Consider the following 18,079-nt stretch of genomic DNA (forward strand, 5'->3'; position numbering starts at 1 on the left):
CTTGGACCAACAACAAACTACAATTACAACAACCCCATTGCACAATACATGTAACTTTTTAAGTCCACCACGTGGTCAACAAAAACATGAATTTCACATTGACAAATGAAGCTCAAGTTTCTTTTCTGCAGACTTGCAACCAGAAACCATGTTTTCTGATTGAAACATAGTTATCTGATTCGCAGTACGAGGTATCCGATTCCACGTGTTTCATCACTTTTTACATTATTACTATTACAAATTGAACCTTCATACAAGTACATGACTAAATGAGGAAACCATGTTTCTATGGATTGGAAACCTTAAACTTTTTTGAAAATGGAAGAATGTAGGCGAAGCTCAAAAACGTAGAAACAGATTTTCTGCCTCCTTTCAACACCCAGTTTGAAAAATAGATGAAAAATACAAACTTTAAGCATCACGCAAAACAAACCCAGATCTACATGCATTCTTGAGACCAAATTGAAAATATTAAAATGTAGCAAAAAAACAAACAGAGAAAGCAATAGCACATATCCTAAATAAACTCCTACATCAAAAAATGTCGTGTTGCAAAAACAAAACTTAATCAACTCACCACTTGGTCTTAAACAGATAGGAATCTAAAAAATAAATAAGATTTATGGGAATGGAGGAAAAGGGTCAAGGTGTTTGTGAAATATAAGGTAGTTAAGAGCAACTATTGTCTGTCGTTGTTCTTGACGGAATAAGAATATTCTTACTTTGGTCTCGACTGTGTTGTTCTTAAGCAAAGAAAAGTGAGAAGAGATAATGTTGTGGGAAAAAGGTAAATGTGGTGGGACCAAAACAAGAATAAGAAAATAAGAATGATGTTACTGTGAGAAAAAAGTAAATGTGATTTTTATTTTATATGAAATTATAATAAATTATAAAATAATATGTGAGATTAAATAAGAATACAAAAAATTGTTTGACTAACATTTCTCACAATCTTCTTGTTCTATATTTGTCACTGTTTTGTTGTGTCAGTTAAGAGAGTAGCAGGGAACAGGAACATAACGTTTCAAAAACGTGGCGCCATTAATGTTTACGCTATGCTCTTTTAATTGTCCTATTTATTGTGGATCTTGTATATTAATTTTTTTTTGTATATAATTAAGAGTAATAATTAATCTGTTTAGAATGTGTTACAACTTACAACTTCTCCAGATCAATATTATTTCTGGGAATCAAATCTGGATAAAATTTTATATTATTAAATTAATATCTTATTGATAGTATATATTGTATGAATAATGATTTTTTTATTAATGGAGAGGTAAATATATGTTTTTGCACTTGTTTTTTGTGGTAAAAATATAATTTTATTATAATAAAAAAGATAAATATGTCATTGTAAGTTGTATTTTTTGTTTTTTGAAGTATTTATCTCTCCATTACCTTGTTACCAGTCCAGTTCTCTAGTATTAATTAATGGCTAATGGGTGTCCGAAATTCCAGAGTTTGTGTTAGTTGTCTTATTAGGCATCTGAATAAATAGAGAAATCGTCTTTGGTCTTATCAAAATTATGTGTTTTTTTTGGTAGAAATTTGTTTTCATTTGAATTTGGCTCACACAATTTTGTACTACTATGATTTGAATTTTGAAATAAACTAATTTTTAACCAGTGAGGCTGTGACAAACATGGTTTGCTAAATCTTAATATATAAATGAGATTGTTTTTATGTTTTTTTCCCTCTATTTTTCTCCAGAGATCCTTTCCGCGTATTGCTTCCTCAAGTTTATGCGTATATTTTCATATTTATTGCAACCTTTCATTGTCTATCAAACATTTCATCATGTGTATCGCGAATTTGCAATTATTTCATTCTGTTTTAAGTTAGTGAAAAAGTTATAGTTTTGCTATATATAATTATATATTTCTAGTTTTGGCGTAGAGCATAGCATCCTCACATACCTAAAAACACTTCTTTTCCTTTTTCATTCATACTCACGTGGTTATGGCATTTTTCATGGTAGTTTTTAGTGGAGCCGTTTTCTTTTCCTTTTCTTTCTAATCTTCCTCTCACTTTTTTCGTGTATGAGATTCTCCTTTTTTGTTACACTTTATGCCATTTCATATTCATTTGCAATGTTCCTTTTATCAAACATTTGATGTGTGAACAAAAAATTCTTACATGAGTATCTCTCACCCTATGAGTAAGAAACTAATTCTTTTTGTATGCATTTTGTTTTCCCAGCAAATATCGCTCATAGAAATTATTATGTTGTGTGTTGTTAGGGTTAGTGCTTGAAAAACTAAACCCAAAACTAATAATATAACTCCTCATTGCCAATTTAGTGGGGAGAGAGAACAAAAAACAAAAAAAAAACAAACCTCCATTGCTGATTTAGGGGGAGGATAAAAAAATATATATATATAAATCTCCCCCATTGACGAATTAGGGGGGAATGCAAAAAAATGAATTAAATAAAACTCTCCTATTGCCGATTTTGGGTGGAGTCAGAGAAAAAGAAACTGAAATCGACATTTCTATTGCCGATTTTAGTAAAGTTACACTAGTTTTGTAATTTTTCTAAAAGGTACACCAAGACCGTAATTTTTCGGTCAATGTGCACCATATGGGTGAATTCGCCCCCTTACATAAATACTAATTATATAACTATTTGACAGTTATAACATCAACCCATATTGATTTCTACATTCTTGGAGATGTAATATTTAAAAAATATTAATAATATAACTCATTATATATTTGCAGGACATTGTTTTCATAAAACTCTAAGATCTAACATATTCATGAAATCACTGTATCAAGACATTCACTGACCAATAACTTGCATTTGTTTCCAAAAATCAATCAACGTCACAACATAAATTAAACAAAAAAAATTTGCTCTAATACTGATAGAAGGTTACCATGTATGTTCCTCACATGCACAAAGAAAGATAATAGATTTATTTCTATTAAAATATGCATATTAGGTAATAAAGAGACAAAAAAATTTATAAAAAATATCTCATGAGACTCTGATAGCTTCAAAAGATATTCTCCATTAAAAATATGAAGGTCATACACATGTATCTACATCAAAATTGATCTTTGTGTATCAATAAATACAATAATATTCACCCAGGCATGTGGTATGTTTTTAAAAACAAAACCACCCACTCCTTTGCTTCCTATCATATAGTAACCACAAATCTTATTTTTTCTTTTTTTGATTTGTTATTTTGTTTTTGAAATGTTTAAATTAATAATTGATCCTATAAGTTTTTTTTAATTTAAACATATATTTGAAATATATCAATAACCTTTCACTTAATTATATTATAGATGATTGAATAATATTATTGTATCTTTAGTGCTATCAAAAAATACAATAATATTTCATTTAAAAGAAAATTTATAAAATTAAACTATTTAATTTGATCAATAACATTTCCTCATCCAACAAAAATCAGAACATTTGTTGGTGTGTGACCTCGTAGGTTCATTACTGAACAAACAGTAAATTAACTTATGAATGTACTAATTAAGGTTGATATCTAGCAACACTCCTTAACGACAAGATAGAAATGAATTAATGTCTTTTACTTTAGAACTTAGAAGATTAATATAATATTTCCTTCTATCTTTATAACTGTGTTAACTCTAGAATAGGGTATAATTGTCAAATTCCAATAAGTTAACACGTAAATGAGTTAATAAACTCATTTCTTCATTCATTACCCCTAGGCCAATGTTTTTATTTCTATAGAGCTCAAACTCATTATCATAAATTGATGAATTTTTTCTTGATTAATCATTAACCTATAAGAATTTAATTATACGTAATAATATTGGCTGTCTCCCTAAGGAATCAATTTTGTGAGTATCAATTGATAAGACCCTATTGCCTGATATCCCCATATCTTCCATATGCAATGTTACTTTCGTTGTTCACAACTTCTTGCATAAGATCACAAGGCATAACAGTCCAAAATTCAAGCCATGCACTAGATAAGTATCATAACTTATCAAAACATAGAAACATCAAAGAAAGAAGGATAAGCTAGTGCTATAAAAAGAGAAGTATGAGACCTAGTCTGAACCACTGTTTTAAATTGCAGTTTAAGCTGTGATTATGGTTGCAGTTATAATGATTGTGGTCATTGCAGTCGTTATGATGTTGATTGCGACCATTGTGGTCTGAATTATTTTATAAAGAAATATTTTTGATATCGATGCAGTCTCATATGACCCGATGTAATTACGTTGCGATCTGAATTTGAAAAATAAGAAAATAAGACAATGATATCAAATATACATTTTATATCACAAATAAGAATCAAGAACTTTAACAGAATGATATCCATCCCTTAGAGGGAAGCTTCAAAAGGACTGACTTGTTCTTTGTCATAATACTATCTTGAACCACCTTTTTTCGCCTCGGGACGAATTGTGAGTAAATACATGAAAGTACAAATAGATAAATTTAGAAAGTAAAACAATTTTCACCCCCAAATCAATAGTCTAAAATAAATGATAAGATACACATGATAAATACCATAAATAAATAAATGGATATTTCAAATGAACTTGTCTTGTTTCTTCGATGATATTTCCAGCCTCACCTCCGTGGTTTCCATCCTTTTCCTTTGGTTATATATCAACCAGCCACACCATTTCCCACAGTGATTTCGGAAGTTAAGCTGCTTCCGACCTTTCGTGGATCGGAATGCCACCTTGGTCTGGCAGGTGATGCTGGGAAACTAAGCCTTTTCTTTGCAGTCTCAACAGTCACCTTCTCAGGGGTGCCATTCTCTGTGGCTAATGGACTTTGCATCCTGGACTTAGCTTTCGCAGATTTAGTTGGTACCATGTAACTTGGAAGTGCTGGAGAGCTTGCAAGGCTTTCATCATCTCGCATTGTTGACCCTGCAATGGAGTGCCTCCGAAACCGCTCTGACTGCACACTGACCATGCTTTTGGTGTCGTCATCTATTACCCAATTGTCCTTTGGGCTTGCCTTCTTCAGTTTCTTAGCAAGTGCCGCAGAAGCCGGCTTGGGAGGATTTGAATGGGACTGAAAGCTAGGAGAGCCTGGAGTTTGGCTGGCGGTTGGGGAATGCTTATCAGAATTGAGCTGGAAACGAGCAAATGATTTGCTGATTTCAGCACTGGTAATGCCACGGGTTGCACTTTTTACAGATGAATTGTCGTTTTTTTCTTTCTCCATCAAACTATGGCTCTCCCAAGGCCGGGCTGCCGTCCATCGTTCCAACCAGCTCCAACCCCAGGATGGATTGGTTGGATCCATGAACATTGGATTCATAGATCTAGATGAATTCTTCCCATTTTTCTGTCAAATTAAAAAAACTTCAGATCAAACTATACTTAATTTGTTCAAAATATCAAGGAACTCAAACTAGTTGTAGTAAGTTATATCATAGGAAGAGACTAATATTCATTTAAAATAAGCTAGACACATTATATGTCACTTAATTTCAGGTAGCCAAATACCACCCATTAACAAGTAAAAAAGTTATTCTGAAACTTAATCGAGCAATGCACAGGATTATTAAAAGGGTTTTTTTTTTTCTGGTGTGTGTTGATGGGCACATATCTAGAAATCCCTGAAAAGCAAGTTTTCAAGTGAAAACTAACTATATCAACTCTCAAGATAATACATAAGTTATTTCTCAGTGAAAACTAAGAGGGTGAGATTGACACAACCATAAGGTTGTTGCTTAATGACGGGTTCAATCGTAGAAACGTCATCTCCGCTTGCAGGGGTAAGGCTGCGTATCTACCTTCCCTATATCCATTAAGTGGGAGCCACATGCATTGGGCCACCCTTTTTTTACTTCTCAATGAAAACTCTTTTTGAGTATTCCTAAACATAAGCACACAATCGAAAAGCCCTTACTAAAATGACCTGTGGAATTTTTTCCATGGATAACTGACAACATGAAATTTTGTTCCCACATACCCCCTCTCTCTTCAAAGTCTCGGTTCATGAAAGTTACATTCAATTGTAACTACATACATAAGCTCTATTCCATCTCTGAAATGACCTGGCTAAACACACTCCTATATTCTTTCCCGGTAAAGAGCAAAAAAAAAAGAAGAGGTCAGAGTCAAAGAAATATGTGGTAAATCCCGTGTTCTCAATGTATCTTGCAATCTCAAGAAACTATGTATGTCCATTTTAAACTCAAAATCATGTCACGAAAATGTCAACATTACAGGATATCTTGCCATATTTGCAAATGACACCCCATGTTGCTAAGTTTATATTAGTAGTAAAAGCTTATAAAACTTATCCATGAGGGGAACTCATAAACAGCATGTGTCTGAGATCTTCCTCATTACGCATCATTGCCGTCAAAATTCATATAACATATTAACATTGTTCTTCTCTTCCACGGACTAAAGTAGACTTACAGGTTTACATCAGATAGAAATAAAAATCAATTGTAACACAAGACAGTTATTTTCTTTTCTGATGGGAAAGGGGAAGAAAACAGAAAAGTTGGTAAATAAATGCAAAAAAAACAAGTGTTAAGGAATCTCAGATATATACATATATATTGTGGATTAGTAATGAATATGCATGGTTATGTTCTTTGTTCATCAAAGTTGGTTCATTGCATATACAAATCAGAAATAAGCACTAAAAACAGAAATATCCGAGCTTCCACTTTCTTGAAGTCTAGAAAAAAAGTGTTATCCCTGTTAAACAAGACAGGACAAATGACAAGCCAGAAAAGGATTTATAAATTTGTCAAGCCTAAAATTTATATGCAATGAAAAACAACTTCCGTAGATGAGGAAACTAAGAATAAACTTAGTAACAACATAACATAAATGCTTGGAGTTCTTACTTTACTTTTTTATACTGTGATATTTTTTGTAATCTAACAGAGATTATGCCGATCTTCCTCTGATCTTCTAAGTCTTCTAAAATTTTCATCTGTTTCCTTTTCTCTTTTTTGTCTCACTTTACTCATACATGTAAATCAATAAGAAAAAAATAGAAAACCTGATGAGAGTATGAATAAGCCAGTGCTCTTTCTCTTCTTGTTGCGGCCTCGTACTTGCAGAGTAACTTTGCTTCAATTTGTTCTTTGGACTGTAGACTGTCATCCCATTCCCCCCCAAGCTGTTGTGACAATTTGAAACAAGTTAAAAGCATCTCAAAAGCATTATGTTAAAAGTCAAATGAAATATTAGCTCCATTTCAATAGATTAGAATTCAAAATAAATCAGGGCAATGAATTCCAGATACCCGCACGATCTCTAGCTCTTTTGCGTGCTTCTGTAAGAGCAGTTTCTGCAGAGCTTGTGTCTCCTCTAACATCCTGAGCCTCCTAGAATAAATCTGAGATTGTAAATGAGCAAAAGTCTGCATAGAGCGAAGGGTACTAATGGTTTGGCGTTGTACAACTTGCCCTTCCATCAGTGACTTTAACCTGACCAGCCCCCTTAAAGCCCGCAATGCTCTTCTTGCCTAAATGAATACAGAAGTACGTTCCGCTCGAAATTAGTTTATCATTCAATTTAGAAGTCTTCGTTTGCAGCAATTATTGATTATGATGACCTCATAACTTATAGTAATTAAAGAGAACATTTAATGCATACATATATATATATATATGTATGTATGAATCCAAATATAAAGAGCTGGAAATTGATCCACTGTTACTGTACAGGAAACAAAATCTTCAAACAGTTTAGGACACATGTGGCACCTCATGATTCACTGATAATGGAACACTATTTACAGTACCAGTGTATCAAAACTAAATCCATTTGAAAATGATTCTCATTGAATAATGTTGACTTTAACGGATTGCGAAAAAAGAAGGCTGGAAAAGTTATAAAAATAAATTGACAGAATAGTACATATGGATTTAAATAAAATTGCAATAATACCATGTATCCACGAAAAGCTGTTTGAATCCTCATTGCCGCCACTTCATCATTCGGTTTACCGGTAAGGTGATCAACTGCAGTGACTTGAACCTTATCAGCTGCTGTCTGAACAGCAAGAACAAGTTCCTCTGCTTCTACGACAGTTGCAACTTCAACAACGTGATCATTACTGTTTTCATTCTCAACATGAGTTACAATAATCTCCTCAGGTGCAGGAAGAGGAGGTGCTCTATCAGTTTCAGAGTATGCCTCTGAAGTCTGCAATTTTTGCTTCCCGAACCATTTCTTCTTTGATTTGCTTGACTTCTACAAAAGGAGTTGACAGCACTATAAGAAACATGTAAGATAACCGAGACATGTCAGATATAAATTTTATGATTTTATCCAAACCTGATCTTTCCTCTCCTTTGGCTCGGGGCTGAGAGCTTTCTTCACAGATGAAAACCAATTTCCATTCCTCCCCATTTTCTTAGCATTCCTCAATTTGACCCTTCATATAGAAAATATGTATTTTTAGTAACTCGATTTACAGCCTAAAATAATTTAGCTCTGAATCGGAAATCCAATGCCATCTTTTAAGTTCTGATACTATTAAATGTCATTAGGATTGTGAAATTTGATACTGAAAGTAATGGATCTCATTAATCATGTAAGCACTTTATCCTAAGAAAAGAAAAGAGCCCACTTTCTGCTAGAGAATTTATCTTCAATTACGTATCTCGGATTAGCTTAAATTGTATTGAAAACAAAACTTATAATCAAAATCTTACTGAGAGCTCTTTGGTAAGAAAAACATAATCAAATTAGAGAGAGAAGAAGCAATTTTTACCTAAGAATTAATCAAAACAAACTAAATAATTCATGAAGATAGGGAGAAAAATTAATCACTTTGAAAATCCGAATCCATAACTACATATGAATCAAACATTGATAAAGGAATATCAACAACATCAGAAAAATCAAACAACAGTTTTCTTATCTATTGTTCAAACACCAAATAGTACTGAATCCAACCATTAGAACAACTAAAATTATCTTCCTTTTCACTATTCACTGCAAATTCACAGAGAATGTAGATTTTTCTAGTTAAATGATCTACTCATAGATTTCCAACCAACCATGATGCTGAAATAGCAAGAATTACAACCAATCAAAATAAAAAAATGAAAGAAATTAATAGTTAAAAGAGAATAACTTAAAAAGTGGAAATGGGTAAGTGCAGAATAACAAAAAGAACAAAGCTTTGGAGTTAAATTTGAGGGTCCAGTGAAGATGAAAAGTGGGGGTGTACCTGAAGTGAATAAACCAAAGTGAGATTGAGAAATCTGAAATAACTTGTTAGTTATTAATGGGCCAATGTTTCTGTTCAGCAAAAAAGAACAAAAAGATAAGAAGTTGAAGATTGGAATAGCAATGAAAAAAGGAAGGGGAGGGAAATGAAATAAGATCACAAAGGACAAGGTCCTACAATGATAAGAAAGGAACATGAGAGAGAGAGCCTAGCTGGCTATGATAATATATGACCCTACTAACTGGGCCACTCTTTAATTAGTGGGACACATCTATGAAAAAAGAATGTTAATAACTAGTATGGAATTGTTGAAGGGATGCAATTTAACCATAAATACTCATATCCCTTATATTTTGTCACATCATTCATCTCTAAAATTTGAAAAATCTAAAATTATCAAAAATTTTAAATGTGTATTAAATTAGTTTTTTAACATATTTTACAATATCTAATAATAACTAGTTTGATTTTAAAAAAACTAAGTTAAGTCACGTTTGAAAAAAAATTGGACCATTTTAAGTTTTTTAATTTTTGAGAAACCAAACTGATAAAGATAAACCTGTAAATAATACCTGCAACAGAGTCGGGTTTGGGTCCGTACTTTTAGGTCTGTGGTTAATTAGACCCAGAATTTTGAGAATCACTGTTGGATGGTCCGAATAATAAGGTGTTCAACCCTGAGAATACCTAGACCCGTTATTCCTTCCTAAATCTATATATAATAGCATAATTGTAATATTATGTTAATTAATTATAATTGTAATATTAAATTATTAATCCATTATTGTAATATTATATTAATTCTTAATTGTGATTGTTATATTGTAAATCAGTTATATTATATTATTAAGGAGTTTGATGTGATATTATGTTGTTAATTTATATGAGTAATCTAATGTTATGTTGATTAAACAGTTTTTACTATATCAATTTTAATTAATAATGTTGAAGTAGTCACTTTTTTTTTTTTACGTTTGATTGAGTAAAATGAGTTGTGTTTAATAGTCAACTTAAATTATGTTTAAAACTTTAAATTATGTTTTCTTGTTAATTGCCTAAATAAAATGTTAGATTGTAGGAAACAAACATACAATTACATAAATTACTCAAAATTATTTTAAATATATTTTTGAATTTGTGGATACTGCATATCTGCTGGGTACCTAATGACTCGTGAGTAGCAAACCCAACATATATCATCACAGATTTGAGGCCAAAAATAATACAACGAAATGGGTTCAGAGCATTATCTGGATCCATTCAGATCCATTGCCATCCTTATTTCCAACTTGAAAGTAAGTGCATCATGTAAGCTTTCTTTTAAAAAAAAGTTCTAACCAAATATTTAATTGACATGCTCATAATTATAACTATTTTATAAGATTTTAGGATTATAAATAAAAGTATGGACTTGCCCCACCAAATTATCATCAAAATCCTATGATCCAATCGAGGTGGTAATTGTTGTCATTCTCTACTTACCGTGTGTTACCGAAAAAATCAAGTTAACGTGTCCTCTTTCCAATGAATAATGCTGTTTCCAACTTTCCATGGATAGTGATGTGAGACTTCTCCAATTGGCATCTTATCTTTCCTCCACCGTCGGTGCTGGGTTACTATAGTAATTTAATTAATAAAAAAACTTCTATAGTATATCATAACTTAAGTCAAACTAAAAGAAAAAAAAATTATATATATATATATATCATAACTTAAACTTAAAAAAGCATTCGCTAAATAAAGAAACTTAAAATTAAACTCGGTTATTTAAATGATTATGAAGTACAAACCTTATGAAATTGGTGTTTAGAGCTTGCGTATGTATATATATATATATATATCATAACTTTATTTAAAAAATAGATTGAGAATCCTTGAAATATGCCGAGTGTAAAAATTAATATTAATTTTTTTGCAATGATGAGGACCTTGACATTGTGAATTATGCGTGCAATGTTTTATTAATATGAAATTATACATTTTTCTTTATGTACGTATTCTTCTAATTTAGATATAATAATGTTAAACTGTAATAAACATAATTTAGGAAGAAATTTGATAATGGAAAAAAATCAGTCAATCTTTAATTAAGTCACGAGTCAAGCTCTAGCCGACAATTTTGTAAGCAAGTCAAGATTAAGTTTTATATTTTACTCGTTTAAATAAACAAACAAAGCTTCATTTATATTCTTATTTCACAAGTAAAGCTTGAACTTTAAGTGTATGACTCATTTACATGTTACAATTGTTTATGATTGGTAAATAATATGTTGAATCATTATGATTCTCATAATATAATAGAACAAAACAAGGATATGAATATATATATATATATATATATATATATATATATATATATTTATATTCTCAAATCTACTTTTTTTTTAGTATATCGTAAGAGAGCTTTGGTATAGCGATTTTTCTAAACCAAATCCTAAATTTATCAAAGAGAGTTTCGTTTTCTTTCTGATGAGAAAAAGTGAAAACTAATTGTTATTTGGTGTGTTGGGGATCATGACCATTTATTATGCTTTTACATATATGGATCACATTATCTCTTATAGGAAACTGTTTTGGTATCTACTGATTAAGCTCATACCAGTTATTAGTTTTAGAAATCTTATGAGTTATCAAAATTAGACTACATGTTTTGTAACTCATTCAATAAATAGCTGATATAATTGTACTAACTATATAATGTTAATATTAATTAAAAATTATAAATTTCGATCATTACACCCTTAATCTCATGTGTATGGAAAACATTTGTAGAAAGAGAAAAAATGTATGCACTGACATCGTAATATTTTTTATACTATTATTGTATTATTTATCATTCATTTTTAATTATTATTGACTCTTAAGTAAAATTAATATAAATAAATTGTAAACTATATACCAAATATGTACACATTTTTATACTAAGAGTGCACAAATATTTTACTCTTGTAGAAATAGATTGTAGGACTCACTTTGTTGACCTCTCATTTTCCAAAAACACCATGAGTGCCAAATAATAATAATAATAATAATAATAATAATAATAATAATAATAATAATAATAATAATAATAATAATAATAATAATAATAATAATAATAATTCAATAGGAATGCATGTAGTTTAATTGTTAAAAAAAGGAAAAATAATTATAGTTAGCATAAAATGAAATTAAATAATGAATACTATAAAGAACAAAAAAAAATTAAGGATGATGATGACAAGTTCTCTCAATATACTATTAAATTGAAGTTATTCACGACAAGATTAAAAAACAGATTCTTTTTTGTTGTTTTTCTTTTTATGCTTGATTATTATTTCATAAAAGAAGGATAGTCTTGCTTTTCTCTAACTCACATGGCCAAAGAATTTTTAGTAACTTCCGTTTTGTTTTTCCCTTGCTTTTATCCACTAAACTATATTAATGTCTAGGTTAAAAAAACATTAGGTTGATTTACTTTTTTTACATGATTGTTGGAGCTGTGATGGCTTTTGGGTATGAAATGAAAAACTTAAGTCTTACATATAAAATTTAGAGTCAAGCATCTTTTGGTTTGGAATCAACTTTCTTTAATATAAACTTTAAAGTTGCATGGTCAGTGAAAACAACAATTCTAGAACCAAGCAAATAAGACCTAAACTTATCCAGAGCAAATACAATAGTTAAAAGCTCTTTTTCAGTTGTGGTGTAATTTGCTTGTGCAACATCTAAGGTTCTGGAAGCATAATAAATTACCCTAGGAAGTTTGTCCACTTTTTGAGCAAGGACAACCCACAATGCATAATTAGAAGCATCACACATCAGCTCAAAAGGGACTATCCAATCAGATGCTTGGATAATAGGAGTGGTGGTCAAGGCTGTCTTGAGGCAATCAAATGCCTCCATACATCTCTCATCAAAATCAAAGGCCATCTCCTTTTGCAACAGGTTGGATAGTGGAAGAACCTTCTTGTTGAAATCTTTAATGAACCTGCGATAGAAACCTGCATGACCAAGAAAAGAACGAATCTCTCGCACACAAGAGGGGTAAGGCAATTTTGAAAGAACATCTATCTTGGCATGATCTACCCCAATTCCTTTATTTGAGATCACATGCCCCAAAACTATGCCCTGCTCTACCATGAAATGACATTTTTCATAATTCGGAGCAAGGTTAGTTTCGATGCATTTATGAAGAACTCTATCTAGACTATCCAAACATGCATCAAATGAAGATCCATAGACTGTGAAATAATCCATAAACACCTCTATGCAATTCTCTAAAAAGACACTGAAAATGTTCACCATACACTGTTGGAATGTACCAGAGGCGTTGCATAGGCCAAAAGGCATCCTCCTATAAGAAAAAGTGCCAAAGGGGCAGGTGAATGTGGTTTTCTTCTGATCCTCAGGAGCAATATGGATATGGAAGTACCCAGAAAAACCATCAAGAAAACAGTAATGAGATTTCCCTGTTAAGCGCTCAAGGATCTGATCAATAAATGGCAAAGGAAAGTGATCATTTCTTGTTGCTTGGTTGAGCCTCTTATAATCAATGTAGACTCTCCAACTATTCTGCAATCTTGTAGGAATCAACTCATCTCTATCATTTCTCATCATTATAATTCATGTTTTCTTTGGAACCACCTGAATCGGGCTCACCCAATGACTATTAGAGATGGGATATATAATACCAACTTGTAGAAGTTTTGTGACATCTTTCTTGACAACCTCAAGGATGACTGGATTGAGTCTCCTTTCTGGTTGCCTCACTGGTTTAGCTCTATCTTCCAAGAGTATCTTGTGCATGCACATGGATGGGCTAATGCCAGGAATATCAAGTAAGGTCCAACCAATTGCCTTCTTATGCTTCTTTGGAACTTGCAACAACTTCTCCTCTTGATCATCATCAAGGGAGGTGGAAACAATAACATGAAGATTCTCATCATCCTCTAAGTAAGCATAGTTGAGGTTTTTAGGCAAAAGTTTAAGCTCCAATACAGGTGCCTGCAAAACAGATGGAACCAAAGTAGCAGAGATAGATTCTGCAGCCTGCACCTGAACAAATAAATCAGATTGATGTATGATGTCTGTAGCAATTGGGTTAGTGCGATCTGATTCAACAACATTGGGATCAACATAAATATGCAGAAACTCATCAATACAAGAATTACACATTTCAGAATCAGTGCATGTATGACAAGTGTGTGAGTCTATCAATGACATAGAATCAAAATCATTAAGAAAATCAGAGATATGCTCATTAGTTAACTCATCAAGTAAATCAATATGAAACACAAAATGATCCTCAGATGGATGCTTCGTAGCATCAAAAATATTAAACTGGACGACAATATCACCAAACTCCAAAGACAATGTTCCAGCATGGATATCTATCTTGATTCGGGCTGTTCTAAAAAATAGCCTCCCCAAAATGATAGAATTGTGTTACGGGAGGATCTCTCTTCCATATCGAGAATATAAAAATCAGCTGGAAAAATAAGTTCACCAACCCAAACCAAGACATCCTCTATCAAACCAGCAGGGTAGGTAGTACTATTGTTTACTAATTGAATCACTACCCCAGTGGGTTGCATAGGTCCAAGTGAAAGAGACATGAAAACAGATATATACATAACATTGATCGAAGCACCTAGATCTAACATGGCATTCTCAAATTTGATATTACCTATTATGCAATGTACACCAAATGTACATGGGTCCTTAACATTTTTCAGGAATATGAGGAACACGTTTACCTATTAGTGCAGAAACATTTCTGCCCAAGTTGATCCTCTCATTACCTTGGAGCCTCCTCTTGTGAGTGCACAACTCCTTTAGAAATTTTGCATATCTTGGAATTTGTTTGATTGCATCAAGTAAAGGTATGTTCACCTCTACCTTTCTAAATATGTCCAAGATCTCCTTGTCTACCTCTTCCATCTTCTTACTTTGAATGGGTCTTGGAGGAAATGGAAGAAACGAAAGATGGTTGTGCAACACTTATGGTAAGGTTCACTAGCAAGAATTTGTTCACTAGTGCTCTCAGTCTCTTGTAAACCTGGTTGCTTCATTTTTGATGCAGCTAGATCAATTTCAATCTGTTTGCCTGACCTTAGAGTTATGACACTCACATTCTTCAGGTTGACCACAGTCTGGGAAGGTAACTTATCAGAATTTTGAGAGTGCAATGTGTTTAATGAAGTAGCCATCTGTCCCATCTGGGTAGTCAACCAGGGTTGTATCTACTTGATGAAGGACCATAATTCAGTTGCTATTGTTGAGGTATGTTGTTGTAAATATTTGCAGCATAGGCCTCAGGATGGTCACCATTATTGGGCTCCAAGAGAGAAGGACAAACATCAGCATAATGGTCAGTTGCAGTGCAAATGCCATAAACTCGTGCTGCAAGTGGAGGTTTATGCTGATTCATGGCAAGTTGAGTGACCAAGGTAGCAAGGGAGTTAATTTTTTTCTCAAGTTTATCTTGTCTCACTAGATCTGTCCTAACACCATGGACACATCTGACCACTATAGCATCACTACTTCTTGCACTGAACTACTGAGAGTTGGAAGACATCTTAATTAAACTTCTAGCCTCAAAAGGGGTCATATCTCCAGCATTACCACTAGCAGCATCAACTATATTTCTCTCCATGTTGTTCGGACCTTCATAGAAATATTGCAGGAAGAGTTGTTCAGAGATCTAATGATGAGGGCAGCTTGTACATAGTCTCTTGAATCTCTCCCAATATTCATATATACCTTTTCCATGTAGTTGTCTGATTCCAGAAATATCTTTTCTGATTGGAGTGGTCCTGGAGGCAGAATAGAATTTTTCAAGGAAGATTCTCTTTAGGTCATCCCAACTAGTAATAGAACCAGAGGCTAAGTAATACAACCAATCTTTTGAAGCGCCCTCAAGTGAATGTGGGAATGCCTTCAAACATATGTGATCCTCTTGGATATCACGAGGCTTCATGGTGGAACATACAATGTGGAATTCCTTAAGATGCTTATGAGGACATCCACCTACAAGTTCATGAAACTTAGGCAACAAATGGATTAGTCCAGTTTTGAGCACATATGGCACATCCTCATTAACATACTAGATACACAAGCTTTCGTATGTGAAATCAGGTGCAACTAGCTCCCTTAATGTCTTCTCACGTGGAACTGGAGGTGGTTCAGCCATATTTGCAAAGTATGCAACAGAATACACAGAAACAACATAATGCACAGAAACAACAAAATTAGTATCACTATCAGGTAGATTAACACTAAGATAAAAAGACTGACTATCTAAATTTAAATTCCCAACTTGTTTAACCAAATTATAAAATGTTCTACCAATTTCAGGATTTATTGGATGCAAAGAGTCAGGATTTCCCTTAGTCATGCACTAAATGTAGCAGTAAGAACCATGTAGGACAGTAAGTAAAATACATGTTAAATTTCAGTGATCAACCAAAACTTTGCATCAGTAAAATCCTAATGCCATAGGAAACATCCACAAAAGTTTCAGGACAAAACTCAAAGCCTAACTAATTTAAATAAATGCAACAAAAGCAAAACAATTGGAAAATAAAACTTGTAAAATAAAAAAGAAATAGTAAAACGACTCTTTTTGGATTTTCAGGATGGGTTCTTTAGACGCAGTGTGTAAGAAAGAATCATTGGATTTTTCTACCCCAAATGCATATATAATATGTCCAATTCTGATTAACAGATCCAAAGTTATGCCAAAACTAGAAAATCAACAGTAAAACTAGTCACTACTTGTTTGTATCTCACAACCAGCAGGAAGGTGACTGACTATGGTGCATCCAAAATTGAATATGTGATGAAAGAAGTGTGGAAATAAAGTTTCATGTAAAAATTCCAACCACAACTAACTTAAGCAACATATACATGAATCAATCAACATGCAAATGGCTAAACAAGACAACAAACAATGAATAAAACATGCAGCTTTTGAAACCCAAACAAAATGATTATTCTAAGAAAAGCACTAAACTATACTAAGAACCTTTGACAAGAACCGATAATCTCCGGCAACGACATCAAATTTGATCGAGGTCATACTTGATGCAAATAATATAACAATTAAAAACTGTAGTACTAGGAAGTGACTCTTAGGTCGTTTCCTAAGGATTATCTTTCAAGCAAAGCTTCAAACACCTTATACCCACATACACTAGGGGTTTTTTGTTGATGGATAGTATGAATATAAATCAAATTCAGAAACAGTAGTTAAACAATGTAATAAAACAGCTAAATTCCTTTGGTTCGTTTGTTCAAAAGTCAATACTCGGTTTCAAAAGATTATTTTCATATTCCAACCATTAACTTCTGAATTTTTTGAGTACAAATTAACTAAGCGATAATCAATTCAAAGATCCAAAACCTAAGCCTCTAACTAAGCGAAATCAACATAAGCATGAAACGATTAACAAATTCATACGAACTAAGCATTCATGCACTAGAGAGTAAATCAACTAAGCAAAGATAAACTCATAAACCAGTTTCTAAGATAGAAGAAATCAATAATAAAGAAACCGAAAATGAATTAATAACAAAACCTCAAGAGTTGTGATACATTACCAAATGAATTTAGTCTAAAAGTTTAGTCTTCCATTCGGTGGAAGATACAAACCGAAAATGAAGAAGATGAATGAAAAACGAAAATGAAGAAAATGTGAAACCCTAGTAGAGCAAAAGAGGGGAAAACGAAATTCTAAAAATGAGTGAATGTAGAGGGTGAAAGTGGAATTCGGGTTCCCTCTTTTACAAAGAGTAAAACCGAAATGGGCCATAAACAATTGGCCCAAAACTAAAACCGTATTTACAAGTAAAAAATCCCAAAATAAAAATATAAATTTCACTTCAACACATATCCTCCACTTTCAAAATGCCCAAAATGCC

The 18,079-nt window shown here is 32.4% G+C and overlaps 1 protein-coding gene across 2 annotated transcripts; it reads right to left on the reverse strand.

The window, feature by feature from the left end:
* LOC109347583 (protein IQ-DOMAIN 1-like) lies at positions 4,261–9,383 on the reverse strand. 2 transcript variants are annotated; one of them, XM_019587510.1, is made up of 6 exons: positions 9,176–9,383; positions 8,275–8,374; positions 7,885–8,190; positions 7,238–7,459; positions 6,992–7,111; positions 4,261–5,308 (listed from the first exon to the last, which is right to left on the reverse strand). In XM_019587510.1, the coding sequence occupies exons 2-6, from the start codon at positions 8,347–8,349 to the stop codon at positions 4,616–4,618; spliced, it is 1,416 nt and encodes a 471-aa protein (XP_019443055.1). In that variant the 5' UTR covers positions 8,350–8,374; positions 9,176–9,383; the 3' UTR covers positions 4,261–4,615. The 2 variants fall into 2 exon arrangements, with proteins under 2 accessions (XP_019443055.1, XP_019443054.1); XM_019587509.1 differs by lacking the exon at positions 9,176–9,383 and having other exon boundaries at positions 4,372–4,545; positions 4,603–5,308.

This window comes from Lupinus angustifolius, chromosome LG05 (genome assembly GCF_001865875.1).
Source record: "Lupinus angustifolius cultivar Tanjil chromosome LG05, LupAngTanjil_v1.0, whole genome shotgun sequence".
Taxonomy (NCBI): domain Eukaryota; kingdom Viridiplantae; phylum Streptophyta; class Magnoliopsida; order Fabales; family Fabaceae; genus Lupinus; species Lupinus angustifolius.

Bases quoted from the DNA above. Each gene is read 5' to 3' on its own strand.
- LOC109347583 (XM_019587510.1), bottom strand. From the start codon at position 8,349: ATGGGGAGGAATGGAAATTGGTTTTCATCTGTGAAGAAAGCTCTCAGC. The intron at 7,460-7,884 runs GTATTATTGCAA...GTATTCATTTAG, and splicing joins CAGCTTTTCGTGGATACATG to GCAAGAAGAGCATTGCGGGC. The intron at 5,309-6,991 runs GTTTTCTATTTT...TTAATTTGACAG, and splicing joins CTTATTCATACTCTCATCAG to AAAAATGGGAAGAATTCATC.